Source organism: Mandrillus leucophaeus, unplaced genomic scaffold (genome assembly GCF_000951045.1).
Source record: "Mandrillus leucophaeus isolate KB7577 unplaced genomic scaffold, Mleu.le_1.0 Scaffold573, whole genome shotgun sequence".
NCBI classification, from domain to species: Eukaryota; Metazoa; Chordata; class Mammalia; order Primates; family Cercopithecidae; genus Mandrillus; species Mandrillus leucophaeus.
The window spans coordinates 2,111,819-2,136,023 of record NW_012106175.1 but is presented as its reverse complement, the minus strand read 5'-3'; the positions used below and the strand labels follow the sequence as shown (position 1 = coordinate 2,136,023).

At 44.7% G+C, this 24,205-nt stretch overlaps 1 protein-coding gene across 1 annotated transcript in view; it reads right to left on the bottom strand.

Moving 5' to 3' along the window:
* Positions 1-5,475: 5,475 nt before the first annotated feature.
* Positions 5,476-24,205, bottom strand: part of CLSTN2 (calsyntenin 2) — a 679,153-nt gene continuing 660,423 nt past the window's right edge. The window contains exons 15-21 of the mRNA XM_011998542.1: positions 15,903-16,051; positions 13,731-13,948; positions 10,274-10,444; positions 9,626-9,771; positions 9,376-9,499; positions 8,397-8,581; positions 5,476-6,488 (exon numbers count right to left, since the gene is read on the bottom strand). Coding sequence (XP_011853932.1) covers positions 6,288-6,488; positions 8,397-8,581; positions 9,376-9,499; positions 9,626-9,771; positions 10,274-10,444; positions 13,731-13,948; positions 15,903-16,051 — 1,194 coding nt within the window. The 3' untranslated portion in view covers positions 5,476-6,287. The remainder of the gene's footprint in view (positions 6,489-8,396; positions 8,582-9,375; positions 9,500-9,625; positions 9,772-10,273; positions 10,445-13,730; positions 13,949-15,902; positions 16,052-24,205) is intronic.

The window sequence follows — 24,205 nt, the reverse complement described above, 5'->3', positions numbered from 1 at the left end:
GATGGTCTCGATCTCCTGACCTCATGATCCACCCGTCTCGGCCTCCCAAAGTGCTGGGATTACAGGCTTGAGCCACCGCGCCCGGCCTGCGGCTTGTGCCTTTTGAGACTTGGCTCCTGCTGGCCCCTCTACCTGCGTCACCCTTCCTAAATTTCCAGGTCCACTTGGCTGCTGTTTATATTTAAGGACTGCTTCTGTCTTATTTTCTCTGAATCTCAACTGTCACCCATGTTATTTCTGCCCAGTGGGCCGGGTGACTGGCTTTCATCCGTAAGTGAACTGAGTCAGCCTTGATTAGAATTGAGGAACATTCAGGTAAACATTGCCCACTTCCCTGGAGAGCTCCTCGGCCTGCCTCAGTGATGCTTGTCAGGGCCTCCAGAATTACACCTGTCATCTGACTTAGGGTGGGTAGCTGTCAAAGCAAGTTATCCTGCCTCCCTAACACTAAACTTCTGTCCCCAAAGTCCTGACTGCTTGTGCACAGCCTCCCAACACCGCAAAGGGACAGGCCAAGAGCTCCTCATGGTCAGGGAAACGTGCCTTGTTCATCCTCCCTTCCCCTGTTGCTGGCACAGGGCCTGGCCCATCACAGGTGCCCAGTGAAGGTCTGCTGAATTACACTGAACATAGCTGTTAACACAGACTCCCATCTGTTTACCGCCTGCACACAGGGAATGTCTGTCAGCTTTCTGGGGTGCTGCTGGAGGTAATTTCTTCTGTCTCTTTTTGTCTCCCTGGGATGGAGTGAAACCTGGCTCTTAATCCACAGCCCCTGGAAAGCCAACTCTCCTTTTCCAGTTGGCATTAAAAGGAAAACTAGAGCATGATCTACAGAGCAGGTATAGCATACATCTATAAAGTAAAGGAAGTAAAGACAGGAAATGAGGGTATTGGGGTAGACTTCAAAACTTTCATTGCTCATTTCCTTTGCCTGCAGCTGGACAATGGAAAGTGGTTATGTGAAAATTAAATGGTGCCAAGGGCTTTTGCTTGTCAGCCTCAATAAATGTCTGATATAGATACAGAATCCTGTATCATTCATAGCCTGCCAGAGTACACTGCAGAAGGCTTTGGGGATCCCCCAGAGGCCTAAACCTTATCTTACCTAAAAATCATCTACTTTTCACTAGCAAATTCTTTCAAAGAATTAAACCCACTTCCCTACTTTCTCGTAAAAACTATTTGGTTAATTTAAATGTGGGTATGATTTAAAAAAAAATAAAAAGCCCTCTTTTCTGCTTGCCGATATTGAGTCATAGAGCCAAGAAGATTGCTAATTTTGAAGTGTGCTCGGTGGGGCTTTCTACTGATGATGTTGCTATTGATTCAAACAGTCACAAGTCTTTAGGATCATTTTTAGAGCAATGGTAAGAGCAGGGCTGAAATGAAAATCAGTCTGAGATAATGAACACTCCTGCTCAGAGATCATTATGGGCTGAGCTGTGCTGGGAAGGCACTGAGCCTGGGGGGCTAACACTTGCCTCAGTGGAATTAGCACTCAGTAATCAGGCAGTCACCTCGATCCAAGGCTTTCAACTCTCATGGAATATCTGTCAGAGTTTGTCAGTTCAGCAAATAACAAGTGTTTGGTTTGTTTCTTTTTTGTTTTCCCCCAGAACATGGACTTGTAAAACAGCTTAATTAAAAACGATGGCACTTTTTCCTGTTGTTCAGTTTGGAGGCAAAGACTACTGGGTAGTTGGTGAGAGGCTTAGGAGAGCAGCTTACTTTCTCCTGAAGTGGGAGGCTAACTTCCATGCGTCTGTGGTAGGGGTTGGCAAACTATGACCTTGGGCCAAATCTAACTGGCTGCTAATTTTCATATGGCCCATGGGCTGAGGAAAGGTTTTATATTTTTGAATTATTAAAAATGTAAATCAAAAGGGTAAAAAAATGACATGAAAATTATATAAATTCAAACTGCATGCTTTTTTAGTGTTTTTAAATTGTTTTATGGAACCTAGATAAAGTTGTGTTGAAACCTTCATTTGTGTATATATTGTTGGTTTTCATGCTACAACAGCAGAGCTGAGTCCAGTCATCCCTCAGTATCTGTACGAGATTGGTTCCAGAACCCCCTCAGATACCAAAATCCACAGATGCTCAATTCCTTTATATCAAATGCATAGTATTTGCATATAGCCTATGCACATCTTCCTGTGTTCTTCAAATCATCTCTAGGTTACTTATAATACCTAATACAGTGTAAATGCTATGTAAATACTGTTAAACTGTATTGTTCAAGGAATAATAATGAAAAAAAGAATATGTTCAGGTCAGTTGCAACTATACATTTTTTTCCCCAAATATTTTTGATTCAAGGTTGGTTGAATCCATGGATTTGGAAACCTCAGATATGGAGGGCCGACTATACTTGTGACAGGTACCAAATGGCTCACAAAGCCCAGAATATTTACTATTTGCCTCTTTACAGGTAGTTTGCTGACACCTGACGTATAAGAATGGGGGACATTGCTTCCCACCACCCCGAGCCCTCTCACTGGATGGTCCATGTGTACAAAGGATACCCCTTATTAAATGCAAAGATGTTGGTCTAAACCCTGCTTGATAGGATGATTGAGTAAATTCAAGGAAGTGGTAATGAGGGGTGGGTGCAGTGGCTCACTCCTGTAATCCCATTACTTTGGAGGCTGAGGTGGGAAGATCACCTGAGATTAGGAGTTTGAGACCAGCCTGGCCAGCATGGCAAAGCCCTGTCTCTGCTAAAAATACAAAAATTAGCCAGGCATGATGGTGGATGCCTGTAATCCCAGCTACTCGGGAGGCTGAGGCAGGAGAATCACTTGAACGTGGGAGGCGGAGGTTGCAGTGAGCCGAGATTGCACCACTGTACTCTAGCCTGGCGACAGAGCAGCAAGACTCCGGCTCAAAAAACAAACAAACAAACAATAACAAAAGAAAGTGGTAATGAAAAGAGATTTCACTGAAATCACATTTTTGGTATCTAGATGAATTTGGGCTAGGCTTACAGCATTTGATCAAATGTATGATATATGTTTAGTATTTTTTAAGGCAGGCTACCAACTAGCTGGTTGCTTTACTCCACTGAAGCAACTCATTCTACACTGGGATTTAACCATTCCAATCTTCTCCTCCAACTTCTCCATGTCATCTGAATCACCTGAGAGTTGTAGCCTATTTTCAAGCTCAGGAAGGCAGAATCTGGTTGTCCACTTGGCAAGACAGGCAATGAACTGGGCTGTGGCCAAACCAGTCAGCAGTTCCTCCTGGACAGGAACCTGTATCTGCCTGGCTGCCAACATCTGAGTGAGAGGTCACAGGGTGTCTAGGCCTTCAGGGGTTTTGGTTCCTGGATGCCAGCATACGGAGGGTGGAAAATGCCAGACTGATTAATGACACCTTTTCCTTGGGATCAGAATATCTGCGGGAGGGCAAGCCACATTGCCCTGCTCACCTGGATACCTCCCAAAGCTTCTGTTACTGGGATATAACCACCCCCGTCTTGTTCTCACCCATGGTGAGGAAGAGGGTGTTGCGAAGATGAACAATGCCTGCTGACCCAGCGGATTCATTCAAGTGCCTGATCTTTGCAGCTGACATGCAGAGAATGACCTCACATAGCCAGAGTTGAGGGAAATGGCTCTGATTTGTTGTCACCACTGTTTCTCTGCAAATGAGTCCACTAACCAAATGCTTCCTCAAATTATTCATCTTTGCTGCCCTAGCCATGGGCCACTTTTACCTGCTACCCCCCTACCAAAAAACCCCAAAACATATAAAGATTTTACCAAATAGCTCTCTCAACTATGAATAAGGCAGCCACCCAGAGAGCATGAGGAGCACCTTCCTTACCCAACCAGACCGAAAAGACTGAGCAAAGAGAAAAGCGTTCTCACAAACACTAGACTTAAATATTGAAAATCAAAATCTAATTCAAAAGGAATGGGTTTTAAGCATATGAAGTGTTCTTTTTGCTGCCACAATTTTGGGAGAATTCAGTAGCTCCTAAATGCCCAACTAAAAAATCTTTTTTTTTTATTTAAATGGGATCGTGAAAACTAATCAGTCCTACAGACTTTCCTCTTGTGGATGTACAGACACAGCCTAATAGAAAAGGGCTATTTGGTTGGGAGAATTCCCAGGAGAAATATCTATTTCCATCCAATGAATACAAAACCCCAGCTTCTGGTATTTTTCCCTAAGAAGGGGAAAACAAGAGCACTGGTTAAGTTTGTGACCACATCCTTCCTCTCCTGTGACTTCTCCTCTTTCCCTTCATTTGCCTCTTGTGTGATTTCTAGGCCTGTTTATTTCCCCTCTGCAAATATAAAGTCCTCTGTTGGGGAGGAGCTTATCTTATTCAGCTTTTCTTTTTCTCACAGCCGTTGGTAGAATGCTTAGCACATAGTAGGTTTGCAGCAGTGTCTGTTAGGTGCATACCTATGACCCCTAAGTAGAATCCTGGACCAGGAGTGGAACTGGGGAGTCTGGGCTTGTCTATACATTTTAACGACTCTGAACAAGACATAGAATCACCAAGCCTCAGTTTACTCATCACAAAAATGTGTCTAACAACAGATGTCTCAGTTACTTCACAGGATTTGTTGTGAGGTCCAAAGGAAGGAACAGATGCAGAAAACACTTTAGGAGGTGGGAAAAGCTGCACAAGGTCATTCTCATGAATCAGAAAGTTGAAAAGGCCTGCCATGGGTCCTCCCTGGGTGGAGGTCAGACTAGAAGACATTGGCAGTAGTCCCCTTCTTAAGCTGTTTTGATGACACAATGAAAAAGGCTGATATTCTGAACTATTTTTTTGTTAACATAAATGCCACTTAACTAGGGACCAGCTCCGTGCCTGTGCCAAACCAATTGGTGTGAGCTTTGGGAGGAGTGAAGGATGGGGACAGATCGTACACAATGAGGACAAAGAGGAACCTGAGACATTCGAAACAAACATGTTCTCAGAGCTTCGTGGAAATTCTGTCATGGCCCTAATTCTTGCCTGCTATTCTCTTGGCCACAAAAGATCGCAGACCAGTTACTATAGAAACAATTCTCTTCACAGGTTGTGCATGTTAGGATGGAGATGGAAAAGATTTCCTTATCAAAAAAAGAAAGAAATTAGGTTTTCAGATATATTTGCCCTCTATCTAAGTGTTCCTCCTTTTATGAGCAGAAGAAAGAAGAAGCTGCAATGATTGCAAATATGCTTCTAATTCCTTGCAGTTAAATTTCAAACTTTCATTGTAGACTCGGTGGAGCTCATGCATTTCTAATACATCCGGAAAGCACGTATTTTCTCAAGAGGGAAAATAGTGTAAAACAGGAGATAAGGGACCATGAGGCTGAGTGGGGAGAGCCTTGCCAACCTCAGGGTCCCCTCTGTCCTGGGAGAGCCCAGCCACCCCCACCGCACCCACCATCAAGCCTGTGTGTGATCTCGTTAGCATTTCCTTCTGCTTCCTGGCTCTAGGCTTCTTGTGGCTATCGCCTGGGGCAGTGCCTGTGTGGAATGCCTCCTGGGCCCTGTGGTTCTGTGTGGTGAGCGCCCCTGGCAGGGCAGCTGCATGGTTGCAGCAGGTGCCCAGGCAGGCAGGCTCAGATAGCTCTGATGGGGGATCAGGCCCTGTTTGTGGCCAAGGACCTATTCTTGGTTTAGGAATTTTCTTCTAAGCTTATGTGGCCTCAGAAAGAAGCAAAGGGAAAGGCTCTCCAAGCTGGGGAACTAGATAGATAGACAGAGAGAGAGAGAATGTGTGTACCTTTCCCTGTGAACTTAGTTCTGCCTCAACAAGGACTTTCCTTTAAACTGTTAAGCACTAAGACCTTAGGTGTGTGAAGCTCCAACCACCCTCCCTGTGTGAAGCAACCTGGAGTCAGCATAGGAGGACCTGCTGGTCTGTGTGGAGGAGACGCACAGTGAGTTGGAACCCCAGGGCCTTGGGGACTGTGAGCCTGGGGAGGTGAGTGACACAAAGGTGGACCTTCTTCTCTGCAGGAAAAAGCAAAGGCAGACTCCGCAGACAGGTAGACAGGATGCTGGGGAGCTTAGGGCAGAAGTGGGGGCTACAGGACAAAGTCTACCCTGAAGTCCCCACTGATGGCCATGCTGGGCTTCTTGGAACTTCCCCATGGATGAGACACAGGGAGTCCCCAAGGCTTAAAGGGTGGGCTCCAGGAAGCTGGAGAAGGCCTTCCCAGACGTGTCACAGACATCAGAGGTGAGGTATGATAGACGTAGGCATACATTGGGTTAGGGTTTACAAAAGGGACATGTGGGCCAGGCAGCAGACCTCTGGGCACTAGTAGGGGAGGGTGGAGTCGTCCCACTCCAGCTGGGCTTGCCTGGCTCCATTCTGCCCATGTCTGCCTCTGCCCGTCCCTTCCTCCTCCTCCTCCTCTTCGCTGTCATCAGAGCCACTGCTGGAGCTCATGTCTTCCTCTGCTTCTTCCTCCTCTTCTCCCTCAGTCTCATCTTCCCCGTGCCCTGGTCCTTCATGCTTCTGGATATCAAGGAGAGAAAGGAAGTGCTCGTCAGGGGCTGAACAGAGGCCACTTTGGAGCTTATGTTTCTCCATCCATTAAGGAAACATTTAGGGCCCCTTGGAATTTCTTCTCTTAGTGCCAAACTCTTCAGCCTGGACACAGACTTCCTGGAAGGGAAGTCTTCTGATAAAAAGGAAGCTAGAAGGTTCAAGGCAAAAGCCTGAAATAGCAGCAAATTCCAAGACATGAACTCAGGGTAGACTGTTGGGTATAAATGATGGGCTGGACATTGAAGCCAATCCTGTCCATCATTTACCGAACCTTTCAGGCCAAGGCTTGTTTTCAGGCATTTCCGGAGCCTATTTAAATGGAGCTGTCCAAGCCTTAGTGTTTGCTTCTCAGTGAGAGGATGGCATTTGATCTTGTGTCTCTTTTCCAAGTGTGCATGCAATGTCCCTGGGAGCAGAAGGCATTTTAAGCAAAGACTCAGTTATGCTTCCCCTCAAAAATATTCCTTTGGAAAGGACAAATTTATTGGTCCTCACTTTCCATGCTTGCTGCTCACCCTCTGACTGTGTCCTCAGGCTGTACCCCTTCCTTTCCAGTCCAGTTCCCCCTCACTCCAGCTTTTGGATAATTCCAGCAAAATTTTATTTCTGGATTTATGTTCTGTGTTGATGAACCAGGTCATAAAAGTTGTTTCTCCTTGCTTGGCTACCCACCCCCTCCCCTGACACTTCTTGGGAATTGTCTTTTACCTCCTACCTTCTACCTTACCCCAAATCCTACCCACTCTTCAAGGCCTCCCCCAGGCCAACCTCCTCCAAGGAATCTTCCCTAATTGTTGCAGTCCTGAAGGCTTTTCCTCCTCAAGCTCATTGACTTTTGACATCACAAGGTTGGCCCTTGTTAGGCACACTCTTGCCTTGTCCTCAGACCACTCCAGGTATAATGGTCTTGTTTTCTAGACTCCAGTCTCAACTCTTTGAAGGTGGAAATTCTGGAGTCTGTATAGCACTGAGCTCAGCACTTTACCTACAGCACATGCTTGGTGAAACTGAGCCACATCAGCACACTGCCTTTGAAATTGGAGTGTGAGGCCAGCTGAGGTGGAAACTGGGACCAGGCTGGGATAATCATCTTCCCCTACCTTTTCTAAGCCTGTGTCTGTCATCACCCAGAACCCATGGGCAAAGGGCATGATGTAGAGGGCTTCGCTTGACACTCATGGATAGATTCTGGGGGCTGTTGGCTAATTGGAAAGATATGGACTTTAGAATCAGACATCCTTAAATTTGACTATTGGCTGTGTTAATTTGAGTATGTTACTTTTTTTCTTAGTTGGTTTTCACCTTGGTAAATGAAGATGATAACTCCTATTTTATAGGATTTTGGAAGATTCAATGAGGTGGTGTATATAGAGCACTCTATACAGTATCTGGCATAATGGAGGCTCAATAAATGGCAGGCATTGCTGCTATATTTTTCTTTTAATCTGTTCCAAGCCTTTGAGTGAACTTTTCAGGCAGTATGGAGCAAAGCCATCTAATTTGCACTGTTAGTTAATCAAAACTTCAGTACTGAGTCCCTAAGGGTTAGTTAGCTCTGAGCTAAATACTGTGGGGGAAACGAAGCATAGCCACCTCGTGGTGTTTGCTTGCCTTAACAAAATTTCTGATTCTGTTTGTGGGGTAAGAGCAATGAATACATTTTAAATCAGAGAATGTAGTTGGTGGGAAGGTATGGTCTGTTCAGGTTGAGAGGGCTAGAGGAGCTCAGAGGCAGGAAGAACCAGTGGAGCTGGACTAGATGGGGCAGGGCTTCCAGAAGGCGGGGGTATGGGGCGGCTTTAGGCATAGGAAGGGTTGAGCTGGGTGGAGGGAGAAGCGCCCCACCCAGAACTCCCAGCCCTGCATGGGGATCACCTCCATGGGGTTGACTGTGATAGTCAGTGCAGAATCGTCCCAGTCCATCTCAGATTCCTTGGCAGCCTCAGTTTCCTGGATGAAGTGCTGGTGGGCGATCCGGACCCGGTACACACCCATGGCCACGACAAACACAAGCATGCACACGGAGATGATGATGACCACCGTGGCAATGCTTGGGACCACTGAAACAAGGAAGAAACTCCCATGACATGGCGAACAAAGGCCTAGCTCATTCTTGTGAGGGAGCATGAATGAAACATCCATGCATAGGATAAAGTCTGCCCTACCACTTTCCAGCTGTAGAACTCTAGAGCAGCACCTTACCCTGTCTGGGCTTCATTTTCATCACCTCTATAATGGACATAATAATTCCTATCCTATGAGTAATAGTTAGGTGTAAATTAAATTAATCTGTAAGTTTCCACATAGGCACAGTATAGGTGTTCATTAAATGCAAATTCTCTTTTATTCCTGGCTTTACCCCTCAAATTATAAAGAAATTTCCACAGAGCCAAGCACTGTAGAGTTTAGTAGAAACAGATACAAGTGCCCACCAGATGGTAACACAATATGGCAAATGCTCAAACAGAAATGTAGGCAGAGGACTTTGCAATATGGTGCATACGTGTGTGTGTGTGTGTGTGTGTGTGTGTGTGTGTGTGTGTGTGTGTGTGTGTGTTAAGGGCTCATGGAAAGCTTCATACCGGACATAGTTTTGAGTTGGGCCTGAAATTTTGTCCCAGCCCTTTGTAGTGACCTCTGCTATTATGTGTGTTGTGTAACTTCTTGTTTACGTATTGAATGCCAATTGAGGGTGTGAGTGTCTCAGAGCCAGGGCACATTTTCTCCATTGCTGGGTTCCCTCCCTCAGTTCTGGGCACCTATGTTTGCTGCAACATAACTGTCTGTTGAGTAGATAGTCTTGAGTCACAATGACCACCTGTGTCCTGAGAGTCCCTCCTCTTGGGCACCCTACCTGAACTGCGCCGGATGCTACTCCGGGACTCAGGATGATGGACAGACTGGAGGAAGGGAGGCTGCACAATCAGGTGGTTGACATGCTCCTTATCTGAGACTCTGTCTTCATGGAGGACGCTGACCTGGGAAGAGTGGGGAGAGGTGCTATTGACTCAGGAGTGGCAGGTGAGCCAGTTACAGCAGTTCTGAATGAATGATGAGGGAATGGGTGAGCCTTGGCTTCCCTAACAATGGCAGGACCCACTTACCTCCAAGTTGAACTCATTGCTAGTGTAGCGCCCATTGAGTTCTGAGCACTTAATCCGGAAACGCCGGGCCTCAAGGGAAGCTGGACGCCAGTTGCGGTAGCGGATGTGATGTAGCACCTGCTCATAACGGCTCATGGAGCCCACACCTGTGCCAAGAGACCACACCTGTCATCAGAAGGCAGAAAAGGAGGAGGAAGAGAAGACAGGAGACAGGCTGGGGCTTGTGGTACGAGACCTCGCGGGTCTTGTAAATTTGTTGAGGGTAAGAGCTCAAGATATGTTGGGCAGACAATGTGCAGAAACTCTAAGGGGCCAAAATTACACCGATGCACAAGCTTTCCATACAGACTGCCTCAATCTTCCAGATGTTGCTGTGACAGTTGCTGAAATCAAACATTGTAAGAGAAGGCATCCACCCAGCTTCTACAGAAGAATTCCCCAGGAGTGGGAATGTGGGACTGGTCCCCAAGATGCTTGAGTAACTTGCCAGAGGAGGGTCTAGAAATCCATGCTTGAGGCCAAGGATCTCCAACTGGTCCCTGGGGCTTCACAGTGCTCCTTCACAGGTGCAGTCTCACTCATGTCTCCCTGGACAAGGACATTCTAAGAGGACACCCTTGGGGCAAAGGGGGTTGAGTGTGGCCTTACCGTAGATGGAGTAGCCTGCAGTAGAATTAGTGGCGTCCAGGTGTCGTTGGTGGAGCTCACTGTGGTTGAGCTCTAAGCACTCCTGCCTTGGGTCCAAGTCCCCTCCAATTACCAAAATATCACAGAAATCTAAGTTATGAAGCATTTCCTCTAAGACTTCTGATTTGGGGGCTGTAGGAAGACAGACACGGGAAACGCAGGCATAAAGGACAGCTCAGAAAACAGTCCTTGCTAATCATCTTCCTCCTCTGTTATTGCACTCCAGGTTAAGGCTGGGTCAGGAGCAGTGTCTGTGTGATCCCAAATACCACATCGACTGCTCAGATGTCCAGGCGGCCCTGAGGTTGCGTAGCATGAATTAGTGGGAAGAGCATGAATACTGTAGCCAAAAGATGTGATTTGAATACCAGCTCTGCCACTGAGAAGCTGCATAGTGTTAGAGGAACTACCTACCACTCAGTTTCCTCATCTGTAAGGAAGGCAAGGGTCTTGAGATGATTGAAAACAGTGTCCAATGCACATTGTAGGTGCTCAATAAGCAATAGCTCTCATTTGGGGAGAGAGAAGTGGCCTTCCACCATGCTCTCGTAGCTTTCTCCATGTGGTCCTAATGTGTCTGTCTCCCCAACCACCTGAGATTCTGAAGGGCAGAAGCACTATCTTTTTATGATTGAATCCTTAGTGTCTAACCCAGGAACGAGCATGGAGTAGTTATTACTAAACCTTGCTCAAATGGAGCTGAATCATTAATTAATAATCAAGTCAATATGATATAACCAATAATCAATATTTGATAAATTAATATAATTAATGTGCTCCCCTTGGAGCACATTAGCATGTTGGTCAGTCAAGTTGTCCTTGTCTAATTGTATGACTCCAAATTTCCCAAAGAAATGTGTGAGTGTTTGAATGCCGGGCAGAGTTTGGCAGTCCTAAATTAAAATCCCATCTTAAGAAGGTGATTGGTATTTATGAAGTATGTGCCATGTGCCAGGCATGTGGAAATATAATCCTAATAGACGTTAAAGGGAGTACCATTACTATCCCCATCTCACTGATCATAGGCTAGTTGTCTTCAAGTGGTTTTGATCTTGCACTCCTTTACTGAAAAACTTGTGAAGAGAGATAATTTAAATCAGTATATTTATTTATTTATAGAGTGGACTAAATATACTTTGTGTGTTATAAAACATTAAAATAGAAATTTAAAAAATTCACTAAAGATGGATTATTTTAAATAATTATCTTTTAAGTTTTTAAATGATACCAAAAATATTTTTGCTCTCACTAGGTATATATTATATATTATTATACATAATTTCTTGATCTTAATTTTTAAATACTTGTCAATCACAATGGTTTCATATATAATCAGCAAAATCTAAAAGCACAATAACATACGCTTAAGATAGGGTCTATAATTAGCAATGCTGTATGTGCATCTTTATTTCAAATGGCCTTCTCACAGTTTCCAGGCTTTTTGCTGGCTTTTTGTCAGGTCTGGTCATATTGCCCTTGTTCCTACCTCCCACTGTGGCTGACTGAGAGCTCCCTGAGGTAGGGAGTGTGTCACGGCTGCCATTTTCTCATGGCTCTCTCACTATGGGTATTATCTTCCACCTGCAGTTTCCTGGATTCCCACTGTGTAGAAGGGAGTGTGCTGGGTTCAGGGACCCAGAGGCAAATCGGCCATGGATGAGCCCTCGGGGTCTCCTGGTCTGGTTTAATAAACAGGAAACCACCACCAAGGGCTAAAAAATGTGTGCTGAGGGAAGCACCAGCAGTTGGGAGTGTCAGAATGGTGGTGGTGGGAGAGCCTTCTTGGGGAGGTGCTGAAGGCAGAGTTATTTGCCAGGAAGGAAGGGATAGGGAGGGAAAGGGACCTTCCAGCCGGAGAGCAAAGCAGAGGTGTGAACTAACAGACCATGAGGGAGGGGTGTGTGTGTGTGTGTGTGTGCATGTTGGGGGAACCTCCTGTCTTTGGTATTGACAGCATAAAGAGTGTCAATGGGGGCAGCAGATGATGCTGAAGCCAGTCACTGAGGCCTGGTGGCAAATGTCATTATCCTACTTGTTTAAGATATCCACAATAATGACCATTCCAACAACAATAGGAGTAAAAATTTAAAGGCACTAATAATAGCCCTTGGACACTTGACTATGTGCTCTGCCTGTGCCTCTCATAAACAGAAGATGAAATGTGAACCCAGATAATTGCTCTTCCCTGCATTGCCTGTTTGCTGGTGTCAGATGTAGCAAATCCAGACACTTGGGTCATGGCCCGCAACCACTGAAGTCAGAGGCTCTTCTTTATTTCTGTCTGATTTTAGCCACAAATGAGAACAGGGGAAGAGGGACGATCACACAACCTAATGCACGTTGGTCTGTGACTAGGGAACTGCCCTGCCTGGACAGGTGGTAAAACACCATCTATTTTTATGAGCTAAGAAGGGCTGTCTCTTGAGTACCCCGTTCACTAGGGACCAGGGTGGTTTAAGGCAATAGGTAGTTAAGATTATTAGAACAGCAGCTCTTCGGGGACTCAGGACCAGAGGCACCAGCACATCATTAGCAGTGGCTTTTGGAGGGGGAGGAGAGAGTTGAAAATATTCTCTTGGAAGAGGCAGCAAAGGACACTTCTTAAATTTATATTTCCCCCATCCCTCAGAGTAACAAAAGGGAAGTTGTCTTCCCTCCCTCCCTTGCTCCTTTCCCGGTTTCCTTCCTTCTCTTCTCCTCCCCTCCCGCAGCATATATTATAGCTTTCAGCGTAACTGTTTCCCTTTGGTGGATAATTCAAATTACTCCTCTTTCACTGAAAAACCTTTCCAATAATGAAGTTGTTGGAAATAACAACTTAAAAGTTTTCTGAGCGCTTACAGTAATATTACTGAATGAGACCTAACTTTTATGGTGTATATATAAAGATGCAGCTATATTTTTTCTTTATATGTCTTTAGCTTTTCTTCTGATTATCAGAATAATATATGCCCACTATAGAACATTTTTGCAATTGCAGAAATGGAAGGGAAGCAGAAACAAATTGGCTCTCACTATGCTTCTCAAAGAATAACCGTTAGCATAGAATAACCCTGTTAGCATAGGGTGTATGTCCTTCTTGGCATTTTTCTATTTTTTTTTTTTTTCTTAAATGGTTGAGATCATTCTATCTGTAAGTACTATGTAACTTTGTGTCTTGCATTTTTTTCACTTAACCATTTAGCACAAATGCATTCCCTCCAACCTCATATCCCTCATTGCTAAACCATTCATTCCCCTCATATTCTTTTCATTTGTTTATAGCTCTTTGCCTGTTTTGCTGTAATACATTATGCTGCCATGTATACATTTATGCCATGTATACATTACATGAACAATGCTGTTTTTCTGAAGTATGTTTTCATGGCTGTGAAAAAATTAAGGTCCACCCTCCCCACAAACTCAAATGCACCTGTACCTGTGGTTTTCACATCCCCGGAGGCCTCAGTTTTGGCGAAGGTGCTCACAATCTTGATATCGGGAAAGAGGGTCACTCCCCTGGCACTTTCAAACTGAGCAGCAGGTCTCCAGAAGTGGTCTGTGCCCCGGAGGGTGATCCGGGGCTCGATGGCCTGCAGGACCATCACATAGGCATCTACCTCGGGGATACTGATGCATACGTCTTCCCCAAAGCACCTGGGAAAACAGCCTTGGTCATGGCACTGATGAGCAAGCAATTAAACCATCTGTCATACAGCCAGGAATAAGGGGTTGCCACCTCCAGTTCTTAACCAGGCATCCTGACTGCCTAAAAGTCTCTGAGGATGTCAACAGACATTCAAATTTAAAGACACATTATAATCAAAACCACTAGTGATCTAGGGACTTGAAAAATTGGCTCCTGAGAGAAATGGGAATTTTCTATACGCGCAACACATAACCATGAAACCTTTCATTATCCTTTAACAAAGTAATCAATGGCAACATTAATTAGATAGCAACAGCTTGTTATATGCTTTAGTATTTCGTAAGCAAATTGTTGTCTACCTGGTCGGTTACAGCCATCTTACTAATTGAGAACCCAGGGCTAAACTCTCCTGCATCAGCTTATATGATATGACACTATGTGGGTATCACACACGTGTGCCTTTTCTAGGTGTAAGAGCAAAGTGCTATCATATTCACCCTCCTTTCTCCTGATAACTGCCACACAATTATCTGGGAGGCAGAAATGGTATGGCCACAAGAGTGAGGTCTGAGACAGACAAGGATCCATGGCCTGGTTCTGACGCTTCTGGGCTGGGTAAATGTGGACAAGGCACTCAACTCCTGTGAACCTCAGTTTCTTCATCTATACAATGGGGATAACAATAATTTTGTCCTACAGTAAAGGATTAAATGCAGACATATATAGAAAAGAAGCTGACCAGAGCTTGCATCATGGTTTGAGCTCAGTAAACAGTGGTTGATTTGAACCTCTCGTCAGACCTCATGGGGGCATTATGTCATTAGCCCTCTCCCCTGGTCATCTAGATGTAGGTTAAAATGGGGGACCCCAGAGCCAGGCAGATGCTCTGGGGGTGGGGTTCAGCTGGTGACAGCCATCACCTTCCATGCCTTGGGACAGTTCCCGAGGAAAGGATAGTCTGGATGGATTCCATGCTGAGCTACTCTATCCTCTTCTGTGGGTGGGTGAAATGTGGGAGCTGTGGTGTCCTCCTCCTCTTCCCAGTTTTCTCCTGCTTGTGCCAGGCCAGCCCCACAGCACTCCTCACCTTTCTTCAGTTTGCAGAAGGCTGGTCTCGGCAGGACATAGGCCAGTTTGTTCTCTCATCTTCACTCTAATGTGGCACTGACCTGGAGGTACCTGCTTCCTACCCCTAAGCCTGTAATGGTGGGGCACTCCTCCATTGTTCCAGAACTATCGAATGTAACCACCATCTACAGGCTTTTTTCTGGCACCTGTCTCAGGCTCCATCAATGTGGCAGTCAGCAGACCCATCCTTCCCATCCTTGTTCCTCTCTTTCTGAGTCCTTCTCCCAACTCTAGGTGCCGCATGACTGCACCTCCACCTTCCAGGAATTTTCCTGGGATCCCCCTCCTAGCAGCCCTCCAAGGTAGCCACTGTGGCTGAGAAGTGATTTGATAGGCCAGTGAGTGAGTTATCCAAAGGCTTCAGTAATCCTCTAATTTAACTCTGATCTCTGGAAACAAGAACCATGCCTTCTGTTTTTCTGGCATACCTATGGGATTTAGGAACTCTACATAGCTGGGTTGGGTAACTTAATTCAATTTAATAAACATTTGTCAAGCACTTCCTATGTACCAGGCACTGTGCCCTTAAATCAGAACACTTCAAACCCATACCCAGATCACTTCAAATTCCCAGCTCTCTGAGAATTTATAGAAAGCAGTAAGGCATTAGATAAGAAACAGGGTAAAATAGAGAAAGGTGGATTCAAGGTGGTAAAACAACAGAACATCTTGCGTAAGAAGAAAACAAGAACACAGATCCATTGAGGCATCCTCATAGGAATAGCAGAAGTTGAGGACAGCTGAAGAAAGGCAAATCCTGTTTTGCAAGGGAACATTCCCAAGGGACCAACCCTGCTGCCTCAGTTGGCCCCAGGCTGATCAGTGTCCACTCACTGGACTTTGGAGGAGACTTTGAGGCGCCGCACACCCGCTGTCGGGAACTGCCTGGAGTTGATGTAGGAGACTTTCTGGAGAGCACGGTTAATGTTCCCAATGTCATCACCTTCCATCACCAGGATGGACTGCGAGGGGTTGAAGTGATACTGGAAGACAAAAGTGAGCATCATGGAAGAGAATGGTCAGGATGTACATGGTTTTATGGGAGCACTTCCTGTCCATACAGGGCACCAAAGGTCACCATAAACACCTCTAAAGCATCTGCCAGTGACCCATTTGTGTGTATAAATGGTAGTGTTTAAACTCTCAAGCAGTTCCTCCTACTCTCTGGTGGGCTTTGAGGCCCTCTCCTATGAAGTCTCTCCAGGAACTGTGCCTGGTATTATCGGTCTGAGCCACAGGATTGAATATTGAAAACCCAGCCACGGTGCTCTCACAGCCCAGCCCTTGGCGAACAGTGGCCCATGCTCTGTGCTACCGGGTGGTGTGGACCATTCAGAACTTGCGTGTTGACTCCTTTTACTCTCTTTGTCTTTGGCCTTGAACTGCTCCCCAAATTCATCTTGCACTCCATTTTCTGACCCACGCCCTATCTTCCTAGCTTCCAACCTTCAAGCTCATTTTTCAGTTAATGGTTTTCTTTCTCTCTCAGATCTAATTTTTTGTCTTGCTTTTCGAGGGCTACACACTGGTTTCCCATGAGTTGCACTCACCTGCTGCTTACACATCTGCCAGCAGCCCTGTTATCTATCCATTTCATCCCAAGTCCCTGGTATCCCACACTTGCCAAAGGCCATGTTGTGGCGATTCTCCCCACTGAGTCACGTGGGTACTCAAGCTGGACATAGGCTCTTGCCCTCTCCATGTCCCCACGGCAGTTACTCTTCTTGGAATGAAGCAGGGAAAACTGCCTTTGTACTGCCCTGAATTACTGACTTTGACACACTTCTGAGCAAGAATTATTAGGAAATGCTATTGATAAAATATCAGAAACATATCTGTGAATTCAGATTATATATTGAATGCTCATGGCACAGGAAAGGGAGACATGGATCTTTTTTAAGTAGCTACCTAACTTAAAATTATTTACTCTTTTGAATAGTTAATATATTCGCATGATTCAAATGTACACATGTGCTAGGTGAAAAGTAGCTATCTTATTTCTATCTCCCATCCACTCAGTTTCCACAGTCACATCTCACAAGTACTCATTATTATGTTAGTTTCTTAGTGGTAAATTGCATTATTGTTCACAATTAGTTGCTTCCCCTCCCGTGAGAGACTTATACATGTCTGCCCTATTGTTAATAAGCTTGATCATATGACTTACAGTACCCTTCCCTGCAGGATATACATTTTTGCCCTGTTGCACTCAGCAGTGGTCATGTTACTTGCTTGGTCAGCTAAATGTGGGCAGAAATATTGTTTGATTCATACCCTATGGAAGATTTAATAACCAGTTCATGGTTTGCAACATCCCTTTCTCTCTGCCATGAAACTGGCAACATTCCATTAGGGGCTGGTCCATCAGCTTGCATCTCACAGTGAGGGAGGTATGGATCAGAGCTGCAGCCAATCTATAATGGACACGAAGCATGAGCAATAAATAAAATGTTGTTGTATAAGCCACTTAGATATTAAATAATTTGTTACTGTAGTATAACTTAGCTTATCCTGACAGTTATACTCATTCTTATAAATATATAATCAGTGAATATAGATTTCCATTTTTCTTCTTTCTTATATCAAAACTATCTCATTACATAATGTATCACACTTTATTTTTTACTTGGCTCATATCTTGGAGCTTTTTCTGTATCAATACATGACAAGCTTCCTTATTCTTTTTTAGTAGCTGTATAAGTATTCCATTGTATAGATAAACTGTAATCTTTAAAACCAGTTTCCTAATATGGACATTTGGGTTATTTCTAAACTTTTACTGACAATGATAGAATAAATAATCTTGTGCAAACACATCTGTAGGATACATCACTACAAGTGAAATTGCTAGGTCAAAGAGTATATGCACTTTTAACTTGGATAAATGCTGCCAACTTCTCCATTGCTAGAGATTATATCAATGCATACTCCTTCCACCAGGGTATGAATGCAGCTTCTCTCAGTTCCTCAGCAACACAGTATGCCATCAGATGTCAGGACTTTTGCCAATCTGATAAATGATAAATGCCATCTTAGTGTAGTTTTAATGTGTATTTTTCTTAGTATGAGGAGCTGAGTATATCTTTTCATAGGTTTAAGGAAAAATGTATATTAACTTTTCCCTGATCTGACTTGAATGTCTTTATAAGGGTGTTCTGTTCTGTGTCTGGACTGAAACAGGAGTTGGATGTCTCATGAGCACTACTGGTGACACTGAACCACCTAAATCCCTTGCATGGTGTCCCCTAGCCAATAGGATTGATAGCTCAATCTTTGTCACTTTCAATCATCACGAGTGTTTCATTGTTACCTACCCATAAGGCCTCCCAGCTTCTCTCATTTTGGTTCCCACTGGGCTTTGATGCCTTTCTCCTATAGCACTTACAAAATGGTAACACCACTATATAGTACAGTGGACAGTAGCCCATGAGCACAGAGATTGTATCCTCTTACCTCTGAATGAGCCTCTTATCCCTGAATCCCAGCACTTAGCCTTAGTGTTCTAAAAGACCCTGTAAGATGAATGAGTGAAGGGTCTCCAGCCTACATTGTACTCACTGTCATCTCCTGTCACTCCCCAAAGGGACTTCTTTCTTTTGTCTTTTTAGTGAAGCTCTGTGGGAGTCATTATCAGTACTCACCAAACCCTGTTCTCCTTTCCTTTCTGGGCATTGTGGAGGCTACACTTCTCAGCCACCTTGTGCCACAGGTGGCCAGAGTCACATGACTACCTCTGGCCAATGGGCAGGAGAGGAAGTGAGGTGTCACACTTCTGAGCTGAGGCAGTGAAAAACCCTGTAAGATGCTCGAGCCTCTTTTTTTCCTCCAGTTCAGTGGCTTGCAGCATTCTATGCAGAAACCCCACCCCACCTCCCTAGCTGAGTATAGGAGAAAACTAAACTTGTCATGTTAAGCCAGTGAGGCTTGAGGTTTGGGGATCATATGCTACTGTAACAGCTTAGCCTGTTTGGGAAAATTTAGCACTTCCCAGGCCTGATTCTCACTTCTCTAAGGTCATAAGGCATCTTTAAAAGAGCATGGACTTTGTGGACTGTAATATTCCAGTTCTAGTACAAAGTACCACTTTGGAGTATTTCCTTTCCCCTCTGAGACTTCATTTCCTCATTTAAATAATGGTGAAATTAATATCTACCTGTGTGGGTCTTAAATGAAATAATATATATATATATATAAAGTTTCTAGCACTTACAAGATATTAAATATATGATAGTTTGGATGATCATTCTTACTATTGTAATTATGCCAGCACTGAGTCTTTGTGCCCCAGCCTTCACTGCTCTTGTGTCCTTGTGACACAATTCTCTTCTGTCCTTCCAAGTCCTGAGGAGCGCTGTCTCTCTGAGCTGTGACACCTGGCCATGAGCACCACTCTCTGGTGCTAGATCCTGGAGCCCCCAGGCATATGCATGGTTGATGCCACAGTCAGTGTCTGAGTTGGCATCTCTCTTGCCTGGAAGGCCTCACCAGCTTAGAGTGCTTATCCCTGGAGCTGCCTCACGCTAGTGAGTCATGATTAGTTCTGAAGTATTCGCAAGTCATCAGTTTCAGATTTGAGAAGACTCAAGGTCCTTGTTCTACAAATACCATCTATGTTTTAAAAGGTTTTTCTGCCCCTCTTCTCCAGCCTCGTCCCCTGCACCATCCTCCTGTAGCAGTCTTGTGCTGTTACTATCTGTGTATCCATCTGTCTGCATCCTCCAGCAGATTGTGAGCACCTCAAGGGCAGGGGCTACTGACTTCCTCAGCATCACTGCAGGCTCTAGCACATGAAAAGCATGAGGTAGATGACAGGTCTGCAGTGGAGGCTGGTCTCTGAGCCTCACAAGAGGGCTGCATAGGAAAATCAAGAGGTTCTTCTAGAGGGACGGATAAGCAGTATCCTGTGGCAGTCAGCAGAGGGCACAATCCCTCTGCAGCCACATGGAGAGAGACCAGGAGAGAGAGTGTGTTGGATCTCCAGTTAATACCTTGGTCTGTGCCACAGCATTGGGAGGTCTGCCACAGAGCATGAAGGTGGGCACTGGCCTAGCCAGCAGCATAGTTCTTGCAGGGTCAATAAAACCTCCAGAGCAGGTTTTGGGTGTTTTTTTTTTTTTTTAAACTGTGGTATTCCCAGCTCTGTGAGTGGGTGTCTGATTAAACAGGGGACCTGTTTGTACTTGCATCTGTACCAGGGCAGGAGATGGTGGCATGCTAGGGGCCCCAGCAAAGGGTGACATTGCTCACTCGCCCTTGGGTATCTGTGCAGTGACTATAGCCCTTCGTTGAGCCAAGAAAGTGCTAGACAGCCCTTACAGAATGGTCTTCTTATTAGGGGCTTTTCTTAGAGGTTTGACTGGCATCTCTAGCACCCCAGCAGGCTGGACCATCAGGGAAGTCCCTGATCAAAGCTCTGGCCTGATCCTTGACAGCAGGCTGGCTATGACCTGACAGGAACCCTGCTGCTACCTCTGACACCTGCCTGCCCATAGTCCATATTAAGTCAATAACAGAGTCAAAATTTGGACTCTGATTTTTCTGACTTACAGATTCAGCTGAACCATTTCTGTGAGTGGGGCCAGATGAAGATTTGCCACTTTAGAAGTTCTTCTGTCACAAAAGGGAACTGTGATTTGTTGAGAGTCTATTAGGTTTGCTAGGATATATTATATATATACTAAAATATATAATATATATTTAAATATATAAAATATATAGTATATATAGATAAATGTATATTTAGATATATAATTAAATTCTTACAACATCACTACAAGATAAATAATATTTTATACACAAGAGATTTGGGCTTAAAGGATTAATGTGTCTTGCCCAAGGTAACCCAGGTAATAAATAATCAGTTGACAGAAAAAGACATAAACATTTAAACATGATTACTAGGTGGCCGCCTCTGCCTAACTCTCTGGCACCTTCAACCTTTTTCCTCCTGCAGTGATCTGAACCTAGGAGTGTCTAGTACTGAAGTTCTTGCTCTTTCCCACTCTTCCACATGATGGAGATGACAAATTGGCAGGGGTTGTGCTATGTAAATCAGAACAGAGTATTACTCAGGAATGTGGTGATTCCACAGTATCTTGTATGGATACAATACAGCAGCCACTAAACCATTTTAGGACTCTAGACATGCTGGAGAAATATTCATAAATAGGTATGATTCAGAAGACAGGTAAAGCAAGAAACATGGGCTGGTCCCTGTGAGCAGACAGAGAATTTCCTTAATCACAAAAGGGCCTCACTTCCCTCGACCAGCCAGAGAGGTGGGAGGAGGGCAGTAACTGGCAAATAAAATAATAGTCATTATTCAGAAATGACATGAGGAGTAAAGGGAGGCAGGAAAGGAAGGATATTTGTTTTAATGATTTGCAAGAATGTCTTCTAATCTGAGTTGCTGGTATGGAGGAAAGAGCATGAACTGATTTTGGACAAATCCCTGAGCCCCAGTCCCCTTAGTTTTGAAATGGGGTCATAGTATTTAATTTGTTGTGAGAAGTAGGGATAATGAACATAAAATAGCCCCCAGTGGGTGCTCTGTAAATTGGGCATCTTATTAACTTCTCAAACGGTGCTCTAGTTCTTACCAGCCACGCCCTAGGAATGGAAGAGGATCATTTGCAGTGACTTGGTTATAAACGGGGAGTATCTTGAAAAGTCAGATTAGCCTCCTCAGTCCCCACAGTTTTTTGTGCCACTTATTTTAGCACCTCTTCTTTTCATAGGCTATGACGACTCTGTAGAAATTGCTATGGTTCTTAAATTTATAATTTTAAAAAGGCATGACTTTTGAGCCCAGCATCTTTGTGTTTTTGCTCTATGGTGCCCAGTACCCTGAAACTGTGCCTGCCTGGAACAGTTCAGAGCAGAGAAGATCTACGCAGATGCAAAGAGTAAATTTAGAATCAGAAAAAGAGAAGACACTAGGAGGATAGATTTTTGCATCACTGGGTTGACAAAACTCTAAGGAAGCAACACCAACAGTACGTCAAGACTGGCCTTTCCCATATGAGATGGTCTTTTGAGCTTGTGCCAATGACAAGTGATTAGCTATTGAGAGCAACTATGTGTATCTAATCCATGCTAAATGTTGTTCTGGAAAGTCAATCTTGCCTTGCCATGACTTTTGTACTCCTCCCATCTTCCCCAGTCTCCATCCTAAACCCCACATATGCTGAGATCATGCTCCCTTGCCTGAGCCTTCAGTGGCTCCCCATTGTTGACAGAAAAAAAAAAACAACAAAAAAACCCATAAACACCTAAACATGGTTAATAGGTGGCCTCTGATGTGGCCTCTGCCTACCTCTCTGGCACCTTCCACCTTTTTCTTCTTTCAGTTTGGGACTCATAACACTGGCTTTGTTGAAGTTCTAGTGAATACTGTGCTATTCCTCAGCCCTCTCTCATCACTCACACTTTTGGATCTGCCTGGAATGACTTCCCTCTTTCCCATCCCCTCTCCACCCCTGCCTTTTTCCTAGCTGGTTCCTACCTATTCTTAAACATTCTACTCAGACCTCATTTCCTCATCCAAGGAGCCTTCCCAGACTTGCCATTCTCCAAGGTTCTGGATCTCCAGAGTGGGACTGAATCTACTCATCACTAACTCTGGGATCTTACGCAAGTTCCCACCTCCTTCAGTCTTTCGTTCCTCATGTACAAAATGGGAGTATTTATGGTACCTTTGTCATGAGAGTGTTCTGGGAATCAATACCCATAAAACGTTTAGAACAAATAGTGTCTGGCACTTGGGAGACCCTCAGTAAATGTTAGTGTTCATAATCATTGTAGTAGTCATCGACTGGATTACAAATGTCTGCTTGGGTCACAGAGTTCCTCAGGCCATTTCTTTTCACATCTCAGAACCCAGCCTATAACAGAATACTAGCATGTCCATGGAATGATTATGGAAGTGGCTGTAATTTAAAGAATATTCTCAGACCACCAGCTTTTCCAAGGGTACCCAGCACCAGAGTGTGACTAACAGTAGGCTACTGATCTGGAAATTTCTGTTGGAGTGGTGACTCCCTGTCCAGGAGAGGCAGGCCCAGGGCAGGGCAGAGCTGCCCATGGGCAGTGCTGGGTCAGGGATGTTAGGCCAGCTGAGAAACCTCTGCTTTTGTCACATTCTCTGGAGAAATGACCAAGGACAGAAATCCTCACAGCTGCTGGGGCTTCATGGGGCTGTCCTGTGCTCCAGGAGGCACGGGCTGGTCTGTTCCAACTTCCAGAGGAGGCCAAGGGACTGTCTTTTCACACTGGGGTCCACTATGATTGAGTGGGAGCTACAGTGATACTGGCTCTGCTCTTTATTCAGGACCTCGTGGGCCGGTACCAACGTGTGCTCGCTCTGTAAGTCCAGGTGAGGTTAGAAAGTGACCCTGGCTGTCGGGGTGCTTGCTGAGGCCATAGTCAGTCACATCCCTCCCTGCCCCCATCAGGAGGAGCTTCTCTCAAATGAGAGAATGAGACAAGCTTCAGTCAGAAGAAGCTTTGCTTCTCTGAGATCACTTGAATATCTCTATTTTGCATAAACAATACAAATCATGCAAAAAATTGTTTTGTATAAACAATACAAATCATGAACTGTTCATGTTTTTTTTTTTTTTTCCTTTTTTTTAAAGACAGAGTCTTGCTCTATTGCCCAGGCTCGAGTGCAGTGGTGCAATCTTGGCTCACTGCAACCTCCGCCTCCTGGGATTACAGGTGCATGCCACCACGCCTGGCTAATTTTTGTATTTTTAGTACAGATGAGGTTTCACCATGTTAGTCAGGCTGGTCTCGAACTCCTGACTTTGTGATCCACCTGCCTCAGCCTCCCAAAGTGCTGGGACTACAGGTGTGACCCGTGAGCCACCACGCCGGCCCATGTTTCTTGGGCATTGAAGCAACAATGTAAGACAGAATGACCTCCATACCTGCTTTCTAATTCTACCCCACCCAGGTTTTCACTTTCCTTTTTAATTTGTATTTTACAAGGTCCTAAGTTTTTGTTTACTTTTTATGCTTTTGAAATGCTTCCTTGCATCCTTCAGTTCCTTTAGCCAAATAAACAACAGAGCAGCCAACTAATGCACAAATGAAATACAACAACTTCCTCCAGGTGGATATTGAACATGTGCCTG